Below are 20,745 nucleotides of genomic sequence, written 5' to 3'. Positions count from 1 at the left end.
TAAGGGGATGGGATAGGTTCCACATATACCCCATATATACCCCTCACAGGTGAGGAAAAGGGTGGGGGGGTCATGATCAATTCGAAGTCAATAGTACCAATAATACCAATAAAGAGTATCACTGTGATATTGCTTTCTATATGTTGCTTTAAGGTTGAAATGCATTCAGAACTACCCATATTGCAGGTGTTAATATATTAAAAAACAAAGACAGCTCATTGTTAAACCTTGAATGATGTTCTTATGAAATGGCCCTCAACTTCTACTCCACGTTTTCAGACAGCTGTAAACCTTTAGAGAAAAAAATATATAATTATAGTCAAAGAGGAACTACAAAAGCAAATAGAGCTTTGAAGATTGAAAGCCCAAAATGTCACCCAACTGCTTTGAAGCTCCCTGGCTCGCTTTGTTTCTCTACACTTGTAGCTCACAAAACCACAGACACAGAGCACTGCATTGAGGGGCCAATTTAGCATGGATGTACCATTAAGAAGAACAAAAAATGCACAACACTCACCCAAACACACAAGCTTAGACAGTAATCTACTGCAGAAATACAAGGACAGATGAAGACGTACACACACACCTGGGTTCATTGAGCAGATGTACGGCTGTCTCCCTTTGATTTGTTCCAAGCCTTTGTGTTTTCAGCAACTGAAGTGTCATCTGATGCCTCCTTAATAGACTGATATAGGTCTGTTGGTCCATTAACGGGAACATCTTCCAAAAAAGTTTGTTTATCCTCAGGATATATTCTAATCTTCGAGATGAAGCAGTGTTTTTATTGACCATTTATTTGTGATCATTCAGTAAGATTAATATAAAAAACACATTAGACAAAAACAAAAAAGAATGAAAAATCAGCCAACCCAGTCTGCTACACATTCAGTCCAAAAATTCATTTGTTTGAGCAGCACAACTTAAAAGCACAACATACATTGTGCATAGGCATGCAATAAGATTCTCACTCAATTAAAAACACAAGTGTAAAACCAAGAAACAAAGTGATTAACATGATCTAATTACCTTTACTTAAACCCGAAAAACAACAGCTATTACACTGGTCGAGATAAAATAATTACTTTGACTACTACATTCATTGTATAATTCTATCTGACTTTATTTGTTGTCAACATAATCTGAATACATAGGAATCCAGAATGTGAAAGAACATAGATGAGATTCATTTTGTTTAAAGTCTTGGTGGTTTTATGTACAAACAGTAAAGGTTCTTGTTTGCTCTGTGCCCTTGCCTTTCTACTTCTGTCTCTACCCAACCAATCAAAATGCAGAAAATCACCTCTTTTCTGGGCCAATAAAATATTAAGGTATTAATCACTGATCATGTATGTTTTTATAGGTTTGTGTGCATCCCCTAATTCTAATGGTGCACTGAGTAAATGTCCGTATAGCCTATATCAACAACTATCAAAGTAACTTACTCTGTCTTCTCTAGCAATAAATTATAAATTCTTCCCCAGTTTTCATCCCAACTCACACCTTTCATTTAGACTTATGTAAAACGTTATTTTAGATAACATAAGTAACAGTGCAACATTATTTTTTGTGAAATAATAAATTTTGGAATCTCTTTGTATTTTCTGCCATCATGAGGCAGAATTATGGCATTTGCATTCCATACAAAAAGTACTATGTGCAAGTTTGGCTTCACTAATAGTTAATGGGAACTTCCCTGACTGCAACATTTCTGATCCTCTTTAAAGCAAACATCTAATCAGCCAGTCACTTGGCGGTAATTCAGTGCAATTAGGCCTTCAGACATGATCAAGAAAATGCAGTGGAGCTGAGAGCAGGCTTCAGTGCAGGGAGTAAATGTGATCCAAGTGACTTTAAATGTGGCTCGGTCATTTGTGCCCACCAGCTGGTCGGGAGTTTTTCAGCTGATCTCTTGGATTTTCAACCATCCTAATAAGGACTGATTGCCCAAATTAGACGGTAGCATCCAGTGAGTGTCTTCTTAGAGAACAATGGCCAGGCTGATTTAGGGACAAATAAATGTAATAGTAACTTACATAACTACTTATTGCAATCAGAGAATAGAGGAAGGTATCGCTGCAGAAGTCAAACCTTGGAGACACAGTAACAGGGTGTACTGGTCTACCTGAGTACAGAAGCAAATAATTTTCACCCCTGTGTAACCAAAGCGTGCCTATCTTCACCCTAGCTGAGAATGGTACAGTGTGAAAAGCTTTAAATCAATAAAACATCAGTGCTTATTCTGGCATTTGGAATGAAAACAGGGGACTTAGCGAAGTCTGCTTTTCCCTTAGAAATGCTCAGTATAACACAGCATGATGATTAATATTCTCAGATTTGCTGTTGTTAAATATGACTTGTATCAGGAGTGAGAAGAATTTCATTTGCATAGCTGTTTGTATCGGCTGTTTCATAAAGTAGCATCCATTTGAGTACACAAACCACTGCGCACAGAGGAAACATGCTATGAGTACCCGCTGTTCTTGACATAAGGACCATCGGCACATGGTCTCTCAATCTGAGTAGCTATCACTAAGGGCATGGGCATGGGAGATGAAGGGACAGGGGAATATATAGAGGGATGGGGGTTGAACGGGTCAAGATGAAGCAAAGAGAGAGTGAGAGATCATCACTGTCGACAGGACTGAAGTGGAGGGTGGATATTCTGCAAACAGACACAGAGAGTTGTATGCCTTCATCCCTATGAACTGCAGAGAACAAAACCTTTTCACTGCTGATTTTAGAGAAGCTTATGTAGCCTTTTCCCAATGCAAAAGATATCAGGTCAGTTCTGCAGATCATATTCAGTTAATCATCATTACAGCTTTGAGGGAAAACGTGTTGTTTTGTCAGTTCACAGAACATGAAGCTAGTGAGCCGTTTTGTCATTAACTTTGCCACCATGTGTGAGAAATGTTCTAGTGCCAGCGCAGGGCTTAGCTGGAAAATTAAATTATGGCAAATTCCTCGGTCAGATAAAAATGGCATCATCCACTCTTTGGCTCAAACCCAGCTGGAATTCATTATAAAATTTGGTGTCGCATAATAACAAGTCTCTGCTAACTGGAGTTCTTTTTACCCGAGTGCCAACAACGTGTTTATCAGCTCTATGTGAAGAGATGTATTTGGAAATAGGATCAACATAAAAGGCTGTACCGTTGAAAATATGTGTATTCTCATTGATTGATTTTTGTCTGAGGTGAAATGGCCATAAAAAATACATTTTGTGTCCTGTGACTTATTTCTGTATTGATTTTGGCATATGTTTAATGTAAAATACTTATCAGTTTTCTGGCAGAGGCCACTCTTTTTGCTCTTTTTTTTGTTAAAATGTCAATTTATCTTTAAGAACCCATAATTCTGTTAATGGTAACAAGGTTCCTGGGTTTTTGAAGGAGAAACAGGCCCACAACACAGAAACTCCTGTAGGCTGAGGTATTGCTCCACATATCATCCCTGGTTTTGCATTCACCTGACATGTCAGTTGTTAAACACACTTATTCTTAGTCTCATCTGACCAACAGATAAAATACCAGCAGTATTGCTGTGAGACCAACCTTTTAAAGTATCTGCCTTATATAGGGCTCGGATGTGCTGGACTTCCTCTCAAGAAAAGTTAGGACCTTTTTTACTACAAGACTCCTGGTTCAATGCAAACAATAATTATTTTTACATTGAAAATTTTATTGTGCTACCATTTGAAGATTAGAGGGATGAGAAATCAAGTAGGAGAAACATTTTCTTGTGCAAATTTACAAATGTTTCCACACACATTTTGTGTGTGTAGAAAATGCAGAAAGCAGAACAGTAAGTTAAGTCCTCCAACTCCACCTCTCATCTCTTCTTGTGGCTAGTAATATCTCAACTAAGTTCTGGCTGGATGTATGCATTCCACAGAGTTGTCTTTTTACCTTGCTACCAGAATATCAGAATTATTCGTACCAGTGGGATGTTGTTAGGATGTGCTTTTATACCAGGTTAGTCTCACCTAAATGTCAGAAATCAGAAAAAAAGTATCAGTCCAAGCAGTTAGTCTGGAGACTTCTTATATGTTACCTTGCTGATGACATGCCACAGGCAGAGACAAAGCACATGGATTGAGGCAGTGGGTAGAGAATCTCAACGCCACTATGCAGAACAAAAGCTCAAAGATCCAGGACTAGATCAGGAAAATGGCCCCCAGCAACAAACTGCAAACCAAATGCCTCAGGCAGCAGAAACTCATGGTGGAAAAAGAGAAAGACAAGCAAACTCCTTGAAAGAGTAAGTCCCTGCACAGCATGAGCCATTGGCAGACTCAAAAAGTGGCTGAGATACTGAGAACTCCCATCAGTGGCTGTAAAAAGCTGATCTGAAAGATGCCACAGAGGCTCTAATTGTCACAAGTACAGGTTTGGAACAAAGACAACATGGCCAAGGAACTTGTGGGGGACAGAAAAAATTCTTTCAATCATGTTGGATAGTCTACACCTTCATGATTGCAATAGAAGATAAAGTATCATCCAAAGAGCAATGTAGAGTTGCAAAAAAAGTGTTGTTTTTTTTTTGCCATTGACCGACTAATTTCTGGCGCAGTTTGAGAGAAATCTTGTGTCTATTCGCTTCGCAACTATTCACTGCAGTGTTCCATGATAAGTGTTCAACAATGGTTACTGAGTTTCTCACTGTGCTCCACTTGTACTTCGCTTGATGTGGGACAGCGCAACACCATCGTCATGTGGCATAAGAGATACAAAGTAATGAATTTCACAGTAAAGTGTCCATCAGAGGGAAAAAGAAAGACAAAAAGGACAAAACAACCATGAAACCACCTACTCACAGCTAAGGGCAATATTTGAATCAGCAATTAACCCAACAGTCATGTTTATGGACTGTGGGAGGAGACCAGAGTTTGCAGAGAAAACTCATGTATGCACAGGGAGTACATGGAAACTATAAGACCTCAATCACAATTTAAAATCAAAACATTCTTGTTGCAAAATAGCTCAGCTTAAGACAGTGCCACTATGCAGACTGATATTAAAATAAATCTGTGAAATTTTTTTTTAGACCTAAAGTTAATCAATTAAAGCTTTTTCTTCAAGAACAATGAATTTAAATTTGCAAGGTATTCCTTCTGCTCTCAAATCAAGAGTTTAGACACAAGCACAGTTTAAGAATTTGGAATGTACTGGTTCAATTTAGAAATGCTAATTGCTGATAAGTAAAAGGCACCTTAATGCTTTAGCATCATGTTATGACACATTCTGTGTTTAAGCTGACTGCTCTGTTTCCTTCCTGATCCATGCCCGCTTTCCGTTTCAAAGCTTTTATCCACCTCTGAACAATGCATATTCAGTTTTTGTTTACGAGCTCGTGGTCTCGGTGGGTGTTTGGGAAAGGTTTGGAGCACCGTGTTTCACCCCCTACTCATTAATCTCCCACAGTTCGCTGATAGCTTCGTTGTGTCCACTAGAAATTGCTTTCAATTATTCACGCCCATTTTCCACAAATACCTTGGAGACGGAATTAGCAAATAAACAATGCCAGGCGACACTAATCCTCGTCTATTGCACAGATCCTTTTAATGCACTGGAGATCAGGCCGGCTGTTGACAGGCACCTGTTACTGTCTTTGGCTGACTCGCAACAGCAGCGTAGACACAGTAAACACGTTTAAAGAGCTGCCTCTTTGACCCCAAACTAAAGGTGCAGGAATAATACTGAGGCAAAACAGAGAGGAACAGAGCAAGAACTGGAAGAAGATGAGTGACAAGGATAAACAGGATGAAGGGAAAGTGTGAGACAAGGCCCAGATTCATCTTCTGGAACAGTCTCAGATCGGAAATTTCCTGCACATGACACCTCCTTTCACTGTGACGAACGAAAAGAGTCAGTGGTGACGAATCCTCGCTCTCCGGGGTTAGATGTGAGCACAAAAACAAGACGTTTAAGACTGATTTACAGTTACTGGAATGTTGTTTTTTTTAAAAACACTCGTCTTTGACAATTTCAAGTATTTTCTGTTCCTGGAGGCGCATGAGGATGAAACAAATAAAAAATGAATGTGACCTTGGAATTAAAAAGATGTTTAACGCTGTGTTTCTGCTGAAACAAACACACAATATTTAACAGTTTACTGTGAGTCATGCAGCTCTGGTTATCAGGCGCCCTGCAGCATGCATACATACACACACACATACAGATGCATATGTGTGTGTGCAGTGCATAAATTACCTACGGTAACAGTGAGTAAAGATTTCTGTGATCAACAATGCATAAGACAGGAAAGTAGGATGTGTCATATCGGATAAGCATCACTTCAGGTTTATATATTCATGTGTGCATGTAGATACTGTATATATGTATACACAGGTGGGTTTGCCCTCTAGCAGGCGGGTGGATGGTGCACAGAAGCCAAAAAAGTACCAGAGAGACTGAGAGAACATAGCAGGAGTGACGACTGAGAAGTATGCTTGTAGCCGAATGACACATACACACAGGTTTTTTTCCACACACTCACTCACTCACTCACTCACAGTGCCGGGGGCAATGGAGGAGAAGAGACTGAGGAAGACTTTGATCACCGAACTGAGCACATTCAAGCACTCAACCAGAGAGTGCAGCCAGTGATGAGGAGGAGAGTGCCCAGGGAGGAAGAAAAGAGGAGGGAGAGGGGGGAGATGAGGAGAAAGGAATTCTGTTGTTTTCTGACCTCTGCACTCATTGATACAGATGTTAAGGTATGAACAAGTACAGGTGATCAGGCATCCAGCACGAATCCAGCCATGCTCAAAAACCAGCAATGTTTTTCCTGACATGATTTGTGATGGAGCCAAACCCTGGATGACAAAAGTAATTTCATTTCAGCCCCTATGTGCCTGGACATGAGCGCCCCGAATAGAAGCAGTAGCATTCCCAAGATTTGTTTCACACTTATTTCTTCAGTTGCTGGTGGCTTGCTGACTTCTGAAGGGTTAATACACTGCAACACCAAGCAGAGACACAGGTGTGTCACACAGGAATCCCTACAGATCATAGTGCCATCCAAAAGTATTCACACCTAGATGCACAAAATTAGGCGTGTGTGATAGACCAACATAAAGCAGTAAGTAATTGTGACATGGAAATCTTCATATCTTTGCAAACAAATGTATGAAAAGTGTTGTATATATGTGTAATTAGCCCATTCCTTTTCTTCTCAAGCTCAGTCATTGTAGATGGAGAGCTTCTCTGAACAGCAAGTTTTGACTCTTGCCACAGCTACTTCCTTGAAAATAGATCTGAACTTTGACTGGGACCAGGGCACCTTTTTCCTAGTAACTGTTGTGTCCCCTATTGGAGTCGCGGCTAATGTTGTCAAAATAATTTCTATTTGAACATATATTCAATACTAAAACTGTTTCAAATGGCCATGTTCTTGCTATTTGAACATATATTCAATACTAAAACTGTTTCAAATGGATATGTTCTCTATATTTTTCTCAGTATTGCATTGAAATACTGAAATTTTAGTACTGTGATTATGGGTCTTCTTATGATTAATTTTTAGAACAAGTTACTAACCTTTCAGGTTATTAGAAAGAAGGAAGCCGTTGGACCTCTAATGACCTCCAAGACTTTTACAAAGCAGTGGACTCTGACATTCATGGAAATTAGAGACCACAACTGTCACTGAATAGCTGAGACCTGCTTCAGGATTCCTCTAGAAACACTTACAACTGACATATTTCAACAGTATGGCACAAACTCACAAGGCAATACTTCTTGATTTCCTCATTTATGCTCTTAGGTTTAGAGACAATCCATGCAAAGAAAAATACATGGCACTCCTCTATTGGCTGCTTTGCAAACGCCAGGCAATAGCACGTCAAATAGAATTGCGTCTAAAAATGTCAGCTTCCCAAGATGCAATTCTTTTGAATATTTTAGATAAGCTCTACAAAAGAATCTGCAAATAGATTTTGCACAAATAATTTGGATTATTTTCCACAGAAAAATCGGCAAATAGGTGAATCTTTAAATACCAAACTGCAAATAGGTGGGGGTCCATTGTATTAATGCAATGGCTCAAATACACACAGGAGAGTACTATTTACTAATCATGTGACTTTTAAAGGTAATATGTTGAACTGGATTTTATTTAGGGGTGTCAGAGTAAAAAAGGCTTAATACAAATATTTGGTAAATATTTTTGTTGACTGGTAAATTGTTTTCATACCACTTCACACATGTCCCTTAACATTCGTAAGGATTTGAGATTGCAGTTTGACAAAATGAGGAAAAATTAAAGGCACATGAAAATAACAGCAGTATTCATTGTAAGATGGGGAGCCAATGGAGCTACAGATTCATCCTCCTCTCCTGAGATGCAGGTGGATAAACCATGGTGCTGTTTGCGAAGAGAACAGGTAATTATCGCTGGCATTTTGACAAGTGTTTGCCAGAGTGAAGGTCAACTCTGTCTGCGTGGGAGATCTATGCTAATCTGCTCAGCTGGAAAAGACTACCACTCACCACTCAAATGGTAGCTGGCTCCATCACGCAGTCACAGTGTTTCCATTTTAGAGTTGTCTGCAAGGGTTCTTGTGTGCGTTTGAAAGAGGGCGAGCGCAAGTGCGTGGGCCTCTGAGCACATCTTACATGGCCTCCAAAGAGGAGACAGAAAAGACAGCCAGAACCGGGCACACAGACAGACAACTGGAGTGACAGGTAAAAGGATTCAAGTCATACATAGGCTGCCTGTCACATGTCTTTAGTACAAAGCAACCAGTCATATTTAACACTCCGCACCTCTAGTTTATGCTTTTGTGTCATTTAAATTATTTCCTATTTATTCTACAGCTTTTTTCCAGAATTATTTGTACACAAACCATAAAAAAGGAAAATAGAAAAGGTGAAACGGAATCGATTGGTCTGGACAGGTATCAGTCTTTTTTAATTATCAGGGCAGATATCCTCACCACACATGGTGGTGGTCTATACTGATGTGACTGAAAATGTTTTATTTCCAAAAATGACCCCAGTAAGGATTTAAAAGATGCATTATGTACTGAATGTCTAAGGTATGCTAAAAAAAAAAGTACACCCTTTTGGCAGTTTCTATAGTTCTATGTATCAAGGTCATTCCTAAAATGTCTTTTCCAAGTTATTAAATGATATAAATCTAACCTAGAGGGCATAAAGGCACACTGCTGGTTTCTATATGTCACTATTTATTAAAGAAGGAAGAAAAAAATCTGAAAGCTAAAACTAGATACATTCCTGCAGAGCATCTTTATCAATAATAAATGGCATCGCATTTGACTGTAGGAGACAAACCCAAACCACCACCATACCACCTCCTTGATTTATAACTGCCACTAGATGTTTCATTGATATGCTGTGTTTGATTTTAACCAGACATGAAGCTGTACATTATGACTAAACATCTATACTTCTCTTTTCTTTTCTCTTTTTGAAGTTTGTTGTTTATTCAGATGCAATGTTGCAAAGCCATGCCACACTTCCACACTTGTACTCTCCAATTGTCTTTGGAGAGTACATGGCAGTATCTGTTAATATTTGTTGCAATTTCTCTGGACATTGCACCATCTCTTACCCTTGTAACCCTTCCCCAATTGATGATCTGCTGCAGTGGCTTCTCTGGTGCATTTTGACCTTCTGATTGTGGTTTTCCACTCTTCGTTTCAACGGTTTCAGAAACATGCAACAACAAGATCTTATTCAATATGTTTGCTGCAGCTTTTAATGTAGCGGTAGCTTTTAATGCAGTGTTTAATGATATAAATAAGTCCTGAATTCAGCTCTTTTTCCACTTGATTTACTTTGAAAGTTTTCCGTCTCACTCATCACCTCCTTGGTTTTCACTTACGTGTGACTCTGTGTGTGTGGAAGACAAAAAAGACAGAAGCTGAGGCAGGAAACACGGGGGCCGACATTGTCTGCGTCCACATCTCTGTGTGTCTCCCTCAGGGTGACAGCCATGTGTCAGGTCCCTGCTCTCTTTTCCAGATGGCCCAGCAAGTTGCTCCCAGGGTCCTTATGATCCCAGCGTTCATTGACCAAGGCCGGGGTTCTCACGGCCTGGGGGCCTGCCGGCTCATTGCTATGGCTTGGCCTCTGGGGCCTTTGAGGCCTCTATGGGGCTCCGGGGTCGCCCAGCCATGACAGCCAAGACAATAGGAGTGTCCTCACCCAGCTCCCCACCCTCCACCTATCAGCCATGGTTAACACATACATATCCCATCACAAATACTGGTGTTTGGTCTGGACATCCTGATCCCATCTGAGTCATCATGCTTCAATTTTTCTATGCAAAACACTCAAATTCATTAGGAGTACTTATAATCACAGCTATAAAAGCGGCATATATCACAAATCAAAAGAAACAATCCCGCCAGGATATAATTGTACAATAACACTTTATGAAGCCAAAGCACTCATCCTACATATAAAACCGCCTACATACTTGCGAAGAGCACAAACGTGTAAGTGGATCAAATCCATCATCGGCGATAAAACGTCACTCCGCGGTGAGCAAAAGCAGCTCTGGCAGATCTATTATCCCTCCACCGAAGGTGATTTACATGTTTAGAAATCACTGCGAGGAAGCAAGAAAAAGTGGAGTTCTAAACAACTCATTCCAGTGTCGCTTTTTAGCAGCTTGGCTGCCACTTCATCAAATATTGAATAAATCGTTTTCTTGGCGCAGTATGAACACAGCTGCAAAAAAAATAAAAAAAAATAGAGTTGCACACATCCACACACATGCACGAACAAACACGGACACACAGAATGCCTTGTAGTTTTGATAAAGCAGCAGCTTTCTCTTTTGTTTCGTAGCCGAGCAGGGATTAGGCAGTGCCGGGCTTTGTCCTGCAGTTTTCCAGTTGAGCAGCACACAAGAGAACTCTACCTCTACTAATACAGTCAGACCTCCCAGCAGGCCTTTCACCGCACAGCCGCTAAGAACCTGCTGCAGAAAAAAGATGCTTTTCAACGAGTTATCAAATCTCCTCTATACTGTCCGTGCCTTTCAGCCAAGTCTTTTTGTCTTTTCATTTCAATGGGGCATTGAACGCATCGAATGGAACTGATGGGCAGATAGATGGACAGCAGAATGTAGCAGAGCCATATTAATCTTGTTTAGATACCACAGGGTACAGTGAACTTTATCAACCATGGAGGTTTAATTTATGCTATAATATAGACTAAGTAACTGAAACAGACACTCCTCCAATTTTCTGACCTTTAAAGACAAAAAACATTGTAAGAAACATAATTGATTTTTAAAATAGTCAATAGCTGGAGTTTAAATAGTAAATGTAGGATACACAGTAACTCCTGATAAGAAGTTGTGTTTATTGTTTCAAAAACAATAAACACTTAAAATGCTTGTGACAATCTGCAGTTTTTTCTAGTTAAATTCTTAATAAACAATGACTAAGTAGAGATAGACCCTGGGAGACCACATAGGATGATAAAAAATATCTTAGAAATAACAGGACAGGAGCAACACACCACACACAAATCGATTTCACTCACCAACATTCAGATGTCAGACGGGAAATCTCACAAAACCTCTCATGAGTTCAGCGTAAACAAACATGGCTGACTGGGAAGAAGCAATGGGGTAGTTTGTGGATTATATTTAATACAGAGAAAGCAATGCAACTCAACGTTTTTCCCCAATTTTAGATCAGAGCGGTCCCAACGTCCTTCTGGGCATACGAGGTAACTCTCAACACACCACATAGCAGGAATATCTCTTAAGATTTAGCGCCATCTAAAATAATATGGACATCTTCAAGATGTCGGAATGGGGAAATCGGGACAAAAAGTGTTTGCCAAATGTTAGGACAAACATTTTATCTTTTTTATTGAAAATAACCATCAATGGGCTAACAGATAGACTGCAAGCAAAAAACCCAAAAAACAAATGAAGCATTTTGTTTTTATGTAATGCAAAACACGTCTTCTTTCAGAGGTAATGAATGAGAAAGAAAAACAAAACAAGACAAAACATCTTCATTTGCAGCTGGTTTTAAAAAAATGTCTCCATAAAAATTGCTGAATTTTCTGGATTTTTTATTTATTTATTGCTTAACTAATACAAAGCTTCTCACAGCAGACTGGGTTCTGGACGCAGCGGGGTTTTTTGATGAGTTCATTAGGAGGCCGCGTCACTTATGCACAGTCACACATAAGGCAAAGGTCAGCCAGGATTACCCAGGTGGCCACTGTATGTGGGCGTCACTTTGATTTTCAGATCGCGCCCAAACCATGCGGCTCCTCTGCAACCCAGGAATGGCTTGAAAATCATTGTGCCTTTGCCACATCGTGTTGAAGTCAATGTCAGTGATTGCTTTGTGTCGCTGGAAAGTGAAGATGAACGCTTTTATTTCAGATTGCTTTGAACATCGGGAGGAGGGTGGGAACTCCTGTCCACTTCACACTGTTTTGGGAGTACAGGGAATAAAGCTTGTGCCAGGACTCTTAATCTATCCCCTGTATGATCTGTTGGTGCCATTTTAATGCATTTCAGAACCACATCTAATGTTTATTTGGGATGAAAGTGATTTTTTTTTTAATTATGAAAAGCCCTTCCCTCCACTTTAACAAATTACTATTCAAGCTGGCTGTGCTCATAATTCATCACTGTGGACCAGGCTCATGATCATGTTGACATAACATTTGGTCTGACATTTCAGCCTAGCTCATGGCTGTCATTAGCTCTCACCACACGAAACCTCATCACAATCAGTCACATGTGGTAGGAGAAGCAAAAGAGGACAAGAAAATAAAAAAATAAAAAAAGATGAACAACCTAGAACCTGCCAATCTAAACCCATCACCCATTGTCCAGACTTTCTCCAACAGGAAAGTGTCAACAAATGTTTGTTGCTTCAAACAACACAAAAAAGAGAGACTAGGAGCAGCAACACAACTCTGCCAATAACGCCATTTTGATTCCACGAGGGGAATATTGGATCATACTGAAACCTCGCTGTTCTGCTCGAAGTCATTTCCGGCTGAAATAAGGACACACTTTGAACAAACACACTCGGCTGACTGACCGGAGCACTGACAATAAGCAGAGGAGCGTACTGACAGCGACCTGTCGCTGGGTGACAGATCCCCATCAGTCTACATCAATCCAGTGCACACTGCACACATACAAACTCAGACTGGCCAACACAAACCTGTTTCCAAGCTGTCAGTCTGCTGGACCTAACAAACCAAACAAACTGTCTTGCGCATTGTGTGCAAGCATGGCAGAAGAAGGATGGTGGGATCATCATTTCTGTTGCTGATGCTCAGTGTTGACAATCCTCTTAAGGACTGGAGATGATGAAAACCCACAGACCTGAACTGTATTCTGAAGCAAAGACTGTGACAAAGTGAACTGCCTTGTGAAGGTGAGGTGAATTGGAATGAATGTCATCAATGGGATCATTCTGAGAGGGTGATAAATGGAAACATGTACGTTGGTCTTACCTGCAGCTTGAACCAGGTCTGCAGTGGTCACGTTTTTAGGATTTGGGCCGACCCTGAATGTCATTGCAGGACCCAGAACTCTGCAGACGACAAGGAAAGAAGAAAAAAAAAATCAAATGAATATAAAAGGACCTGTTTCCACCTATTAATATCATTTGCTGCATATATTGGTCAAATTAATGCCAATGTGAATCTTCAATGTGGATTTAACCCACTTTCAGCATGAACATGGATGACTGCTGCAGTGTCCTAATAGTTATTCTGAAGTAGCTGAGAGTACAAGGCAGTAGCAAATTCTATCTAGTGATTCAAAGAGAGCTTTGTAAAGGACCATACATTAAAATTTTCAGACCCCAATTTTTATGTATACCATACCAACTGGAGCAAAAATAAAGTCTCAATATGTGAATTTAGTACCTGAATTTTTCTGAAGATGATGTGAGTCACTATAGGTTTTGTGCTCCATTTCAGTTTGAGTATGTCCAAAGAGCAAATTACAGTCATTGGGTGAGCACCCCTGCACCCCTTTACTATAACACTGAAACTTGTACTCTTTGCACCCATTCTCTTCTGTCTGGCCTTGAGTCAGCTACAGACTTCTCTCCCTGGAGCAAAATAATTGCTGAAGGTCCCCGAGGTTGGTCATGGAATAAAATCTAACAACTTCTACACACTCTGGTACGATCCCTGGAGATAGTCACAAGGGAGAAAAATAACAGCCTAGCAATGTGTAAAGAAATACCCCACTCATGACCTTCTTATATCACAAACGAAAATATGTTTTATAAATCAAAAAGCATAAACTAAAACAGACTATTTTTTGCTAAAGAAACCTTTATTGTGTCTCTGCTTCATAACAACGATCAGCAAACTAATGAAACATTTTATTCCCCATAAATGATGAAAACTCAAAGGAAATATCAACAACAAATAAAGTTTTTTCACAATGAAACACTGAGATAATTGGCTCTAACTTGAGACACTAAGGACCAAACAATGCATGTGCAAAAAATATTGCTGTACAAGCCAAATGCATTGCCCCTTAATAGTGAGGCAAATTTTTATATTGCAAGAGCTGATGATTCAGCTTGTTAACAAGTGCTTTGAGTATCTTAAAAACCCAAATGGTAATATAAGACAACAACCCCACTTGTTTCAAATACAAGCCAAAAACAATAAAAAACAAAGCGCAATACATAAACTTCCAACTGGGACACAGTTGGCATTTGTTAGAGAAAAGTATATACAATTACATATTCAAATACATAGATGTGTGTGTGGCATAATTAGCCATATGGATGGAGACGGTGAGGCAAAAAGTATTGTGGAAGTGCTGAGCTCCATAGGTATAATGGGCAACAGGTGTTCTTCTTCTATCCATTGAAAACACTGAAAATATTGGAAAAAAACCCTAAAAATACAGTTGTAATTGAACCATTGTAAGATGACTCTTTCCCTTGATGATCAACTCCAGCACTAAGGCTTTTACAATTGAAGGCAAACAAGAACAAGAATAGAGGCACATGGGCTAGAAATAACAGATCAAACACTATTTTCAATTTTAACAAAAGTGAGATCAGCCAAAAGAAAAAAATTAATAAAAGTAATCTAATTTGGCTTCATATTAACACTGCAGTATGTATGTAACATGTATAAAAAATGTTTTGTCTTTTTTTTTATGTTCATGTTTTTAATGTCATCTACAGAAATGAATTGCTCCCAGTCAAAAAAACTAATCAAGGCCAAGAGAAGTGTCTTAGTGCTGTCAGTCACCCTCATGTATGCTCTGCCCAATGTGTTGATGGTGGATATACAACTTACAGCAACAGGAAAACTATTTATCCGCTGTCAAAGGTGGCTATGCTAACTAGCCTGATCATTTGTGGCAGACTTTGCTATTGGAAAGAAACTGCAGCACAGCAAAAAGCACGGGGAGGACCTGAGCGGCACATGCACAGGAATGATTGACAGCGCTAATACTGTCCTTTTGGCTCTGATTGGTTGCTTCTGACCAAGTGGTGTAATTCTGCAGTCATCACTGGGAGCAATACAAGATAGCAGAGAAGCTTGACTTTTTTTGTTCACAGACTATCTGTTTCATACCATACTGGTGTCATCGTGACAGTTAAAGGGTTAAAGCATAAATAAAAATTTTAAAGACAAACAAATGCAACAATTATTAGCAAATTTGAAATATAAGCTTAAATTTTGGGTTTCAAATGTTTGCACATCAGACTCAGTCAGTGCCTCACCTGTCATGAAACCTCAGTGTTCATCACGGCATTTTAGGCATTTTTATTAACTGCACTGTGAAACACTCCCTCTGAGCCAGTTTTTTTGTCAGATCTTTTTAGCATTAAAATTTAGAGTGAGTCAATTTTAATAGTACTCCTTAGTAAATTAGTGAAGTTTGGATGTTCTTTATATGGAAAAATCCATATTTTTCTAAAGACTGGTTGTTCATGTAAACCACATTTAGTGGAGTGTAACCTCTTACATCATTTAGTCTATTAACTGCCAACTCAAACAGTTCTGCAGAAAGAGAGGCCAGAGTTAGAAGCAGTTTTCTGACAGTTCCCATCGATCCTAACCATCATCTTCTTTTTCTGCCATGTTTTATTCCACTCTCTCCTCATAATGTTTTAGATTTGCTTTGCATTGATACTTGTTGATGGAAAAGATAAGCAAGATATTAATTTACGATATCTGCCAACTGATTAACATTTTTCTTTGATACGTCTAATTATTAATAGTCTCTGTTTGCCCTATAGTTACCTGATAAGAGTTTATCTAAAGATAAGAACAAAGGAGAAATAAGTTAGTGTTTAACAGTGCTCTGTGGTTGTAGTAGTTGAATGACTCATTTTAAAGCAACAATTCTCACTAAATTCATTTGAATATAAATGAAATGTAAAATAAATCTGGAAACTCTTCCTGCTCAGACATCATAAATCTTCCCAAGGTAGACCTACCCCTGCTAGAAGGCAGTTAACATACTGCCTTCTGATAGCAGCTCTGCAGTACCCCGCTCAAACTTGACCATAACAACTTATAAAAAAGATAAATATTAAATGTACTAATCTAGACTGACTCAAACAGGACACAGATGTCTACTTTCATAAAGTTTATTGAAGGCCTACCAATGCATCGCTCACTATTCAAACCAGATAATGCTGCACATATAAAACTATATTTAACTGACAGCATTGTTGCCCTTTGGTTGTAAAGAAGTTGTGACCGATCGATGTGTGTTTCATTTTTCTACCCGCCTCAGTCCTTCAGTATGCCGTCGTATCAGCTATGTAATGTCCTGAAAAGTGCTCATACGTTTTTAGTATACTTCACTGTCAACCTGTGCGGCATAAATGGAGATTCATCAGACTGCCAGAGAGCTGTGACCCAGACCCACTCGCCATCAGTCAGCCTGCTAGAGACGCAGCTCCACTGGTCCAGCCAGGAGCGATATATGAGCCAATACGTCTCAACAGATGGACCCGACCATGCAACAATGCATTTATGAACATGATTATACACATGCTCGGGCACAGGCAGAAGGGAAAACACACTGCTCTGAAAATAAATATGCCCTTCCCCCAACAGCACCTTCACCTGGGCTTCAGTTTGCTCTTGTAAATGTCAATGTTTCCACAATCTTTACCCCTGCCTCAATTCTCCTGGCCAAGGGTGCCCTGACTGAGATCGCAATGCATCTCAAATTGAATTGACATTTTTTTATTTCTCTCAAGGCACACCACACCAATATTATTTGAATATACCAAGGGGGAAAACACTGCTATAGTTGGGAGATGAAGCTGAGATAGATAACTTATCTGGAGGAATTTACCCTGCCCCTTTTGTTATTGAAAGTGTGAGCCTGGACTTCATTTTAGCTCTACTGGTGGGACATGATGAGTGTCTGTGTGCATGACGGTTTGTCTTGTCGGGGGTGGGGGGGTTGTCTGTCACAGACTGTGTGAGCACAGATTTGTGAGTGTGTGTCCAACTCCCCCTAGTGTTGTTGAGTAGTAAAACACTTACGTCATCTGAAAAAGATCCATCAACATCAAGAACTTGAGTTTAGAGGAAATGTTTCATACTGATAACTGTGGTGATTCTCACCTCTATACGGTGATCTAACACAATTTGGAAAAGTATGGAAGTGGAATATTTCAAACTTTATTTACTCCCTTCCTTGCCTAAAAGTTGACCCTTCCTCGCTTCATCTTTTCTTCCCTCCTTTCTATTTTCTTTCTTTTCTTTCTCTCTTTAGTCCCTCCTCTCCCTTCAATCCTTGTGTTGTTCTTTCCAGTCTGTGGTATTGGCAGGATCCTTATTTAATTCGTTTAGGATTCTAAGATTGCAATAAAGGACAAATGTTCTTACCCTGGAAATTTAAATCTGGAAAAGTGTCAAGTTTTTTACATGAAAAACATGCAGGAACTGTGAACTTAAGAGTGCCCGAAATTTAAAATCTAAAAGAAAACCTCACACATTTCAACTCTCTGCTCTAAAAATCCTGTCCCTTTGGTCATATTTGAGTGTTTCTTTTCATTTGTCAGGACTTATCAGAGCTTCTGAAAGTGAGAACTTCCACCCTCCAAACAAAGCAGAGCACCGTGCTCTGACCAGGCTCTCTTTCTCCCAGCCGGCACATATTCAGGCATAAGCTTTCAAACACTCACCTGTCGCACGCACTCCACAAAGTGCACAAAAAAGCTCGCGTCATGTCCTTCGCCTTGGCTATTTCTAAATGAATGTGCTTTCATTGATTCGTAAAAATGAAAAAGAAGGGCGGTAAACAAGCCAAACAAAAGGGAACATTTTCTCTATTTGCCTTTGGAACAGAAAAGAGTAAATTTGAGGTGCAAAGACACAGCAGAATCTTTATTTGAGGCCGGCTTTTACACCGATTTAACTGCAAAACAGCAACATAATGCAGCAAAAGTTCCTTTAGAAATTCTGTACTAAAAAGTAACATATTCCTTTCAATAGTGGATGTACGGGATGTAACATTATTCATTTGGTTATTTTATAACTAGAATGACTGTTCTGTTATTAAGGAACCATTTCCATATGAAACGCTACAATATTCATTCTGATTAGGACTTATTTTGACACTCTATACTGCCAAAGTATTGAGTGACTACTATAAATAATTCAGTATAAATCATTCAGAGCTATCCATTCTCTCAGTTAGTAAATGTGCTATGGTGATTGCTTAATGCAGTCCTCAGGTTTTGGTCAGGAATTTGACACCATAATAAAGTACATGATCAGAGTTCGGGTCGTCTCTCCAATCTTTAAAAGAAAATGGATTAGTATGTCAATTTTATCTATCTTATTCCACATGTTCTTTACAAGGTATGTTTTTTTTTTTACATGTTAAAATAGCCGGGGGACCTTTTCTGTTAAATTTGCATGTTCTCCTGCAGATTTATGGCTTTTTTCCTCAGCTTCTCCAGTATCTTTCAGCAGCTAAAGATAATAAACTGTCTTCTTGTGTAAGTGTTTGTGTAAATGGTTGTTGTGTTGTCTTGGCATTGTGCTTGCCTGATTTAATGTCGGACAGTTGTCTTTTTACAGTCTCTAGAAGTAATGCCTTAACAGTAAGAAAAATAGCTGTTAGTTTTCAGACGTTTAACAGAACTTTGGCATAAATTACTTTTAATGCAGGAACTGTATCTTTGATTAAGTGGTTTTCTCTCATTTACATGTGAGAAGTTCACCACTGCGCTCTCTGAATAAGAGTTCGGTTCAATAATGCCTCAGACCTTTCATTAGCATCAAGAAAGAAGGCATTAATCATGTCGTGCGTCAAGAGTTGATTCCATGTGATGTGAAATGACAGGTGTATTAACAAAAATTAACAAAATCGCTGCCAGCAATATTACACGTCCCAGTGTTTTGGCTCAGCAGCACCAAATGTGGAGGTTGAATTGAAAATCTGAATGCCTCTGCAGCTGGCGTTGATGCTAAGGTCACTGTGTTTTTATTTAGGAAGCGTTATGCAAGCTTCATCTTGTGTTGGAGTGTTTGGCATGAACACTGCAGTCGTCTGGCTTTGTTGTTCTCATGCTGCAGGTGTTATTGAGCCACGCAGACTTCACTTCTCCCTGCCGGAGTGTTTCAAAAGGCTCGTCAGATCTCAGACGAACATGTCTCCTCTGCCTCCTACGCAATCTGACACCGAGCGGGCAGAAAAACCATGTTAAAAACACAAATCAGTCCAGGTTCAAGGACAGTTTGCACGCTCATTAATACATTAACCGCCTCCTCATGGAGTCCTTTTCTCTGTATCCACTGCTACTTCCCGTTTTCTCCTTTTGCCTTTAACTAAAAAAAATTGTTTGACGGCTGCACTGCTATTTTTTGACAAGAGGTGCTGTGGCAGTGTCACAGAGCTGTTTTGAATACAGCAGAGACATCAGTGTGGGCCTAGAGGTAATTAGGCCTGATTTCTCTCGCTGCATGAAGTCAAACACCCCAAAAGGTCAGAAAAACAGCAAACGTCAACAGACTCCTGCACTTTTCTGTTTTTGCATAAACAATCCTTTCAGGGAATGGATTGTTCTGTTCACCTAAACTCAAAAACTCCTATGCGAAATGTTTCAAATGCTTTAAATATAATTTATAATTCTACTGCATAATAAACCAGCGTTTGTACATACGAGAGCTGCGTGAGATCTGCGGTGTGGAGGTTCAGCCTCTGGGTCAGCCGATCCATCAGGTCCGAGGCCAGGTCATTGGTCAGGGAGCTGGAAGAGACACCCAAATATTAAGGTGTTAAAATGCTGGTTTTCCAAGAAAATGCTTTCACATTTCATTCCCGCCAACGGGTCATTGAACACAAGTAAAATGCATGCTTGTCTGAGTGGATGTAGTGCAAAAAAAGAGAGAGAACATTGCAGACAATCACAAATAAAAACACACACAAAGCACTGTGTCGAGGGAAAAGGGATCAGCTGCCTCTCCGGGCTTGCTAAATCACCTGCTTTTTTCCAGCAATGAAACAAACAATAAGGTGCAAATGGAACCTGCATGAGGTGTAATGGCTGCATCATACAGACACTCCTTTCTCTCTCTTTTCCTTCTCTCATCTTTCTCCTTCCTTCTGCATTGACATTTTCGCCAATCCTGCATGTGCCGTGCGCTCGAAAAATAAAACACACAGCGCAAACACACTGGGGCCACGCACGCGCCTTCACGTTGAGATGAGAATAATAAGGTGCAAATGAAATTGAGGTGAAGTGTAATGGTGGTCTGATAAAGC

The 20,745-nt window shown here is 39.7% G+C and overlaps 1 protein-coding gene across 1 annotated transcript in view; it reads right to left on the bottom strand.

Annotated features, from left to right (window-relative positions):
• The window catches only part of ptprn2 (protein tyrosine phosphatase receptor type N2), a 145,498-nt gene that overhangs the window by 80,138 nt on the left and 44,615 nt on the right, over positions 1–20,745 (bottom strand). Inside the window, exons 9-10 of the mRNA XM_028005135.1 lie at positions 20,144–20,230; positions 13,476–13,555 (exon numbers count right to left, since the gene is read on the bottom strand). Coding sequence (XP_027860936.1) covers positions 13,476–13,555; positions 20,144–20,230 — 167 coding nt within the window. The remainder of the gene's footprint in view (positions 1–13,475; positions 13,556–20,143; positions 20,231–20,745) is intronic.

Source organism: Xiphophorus couchianus, chromosome 21, assembly GCF_001444195.1.
Source record: "Xiphophorus couchianus chromosome 21, X_couchianus-1.0, whole genome shotgun sequence".
NCBI classification, from domain to species: Eukaryota; Metazoa; Chordata; class Actinopteri; order Cyprinodontiformes; family Poeciliidae; genus Xiphophorus; species Xiphophorus couchianus.
The sequence above is the reverse complement of the archived record's forward strand: the minus strand, read 5'-3'. Positions and strand labels throughout refer to the sequence as shown.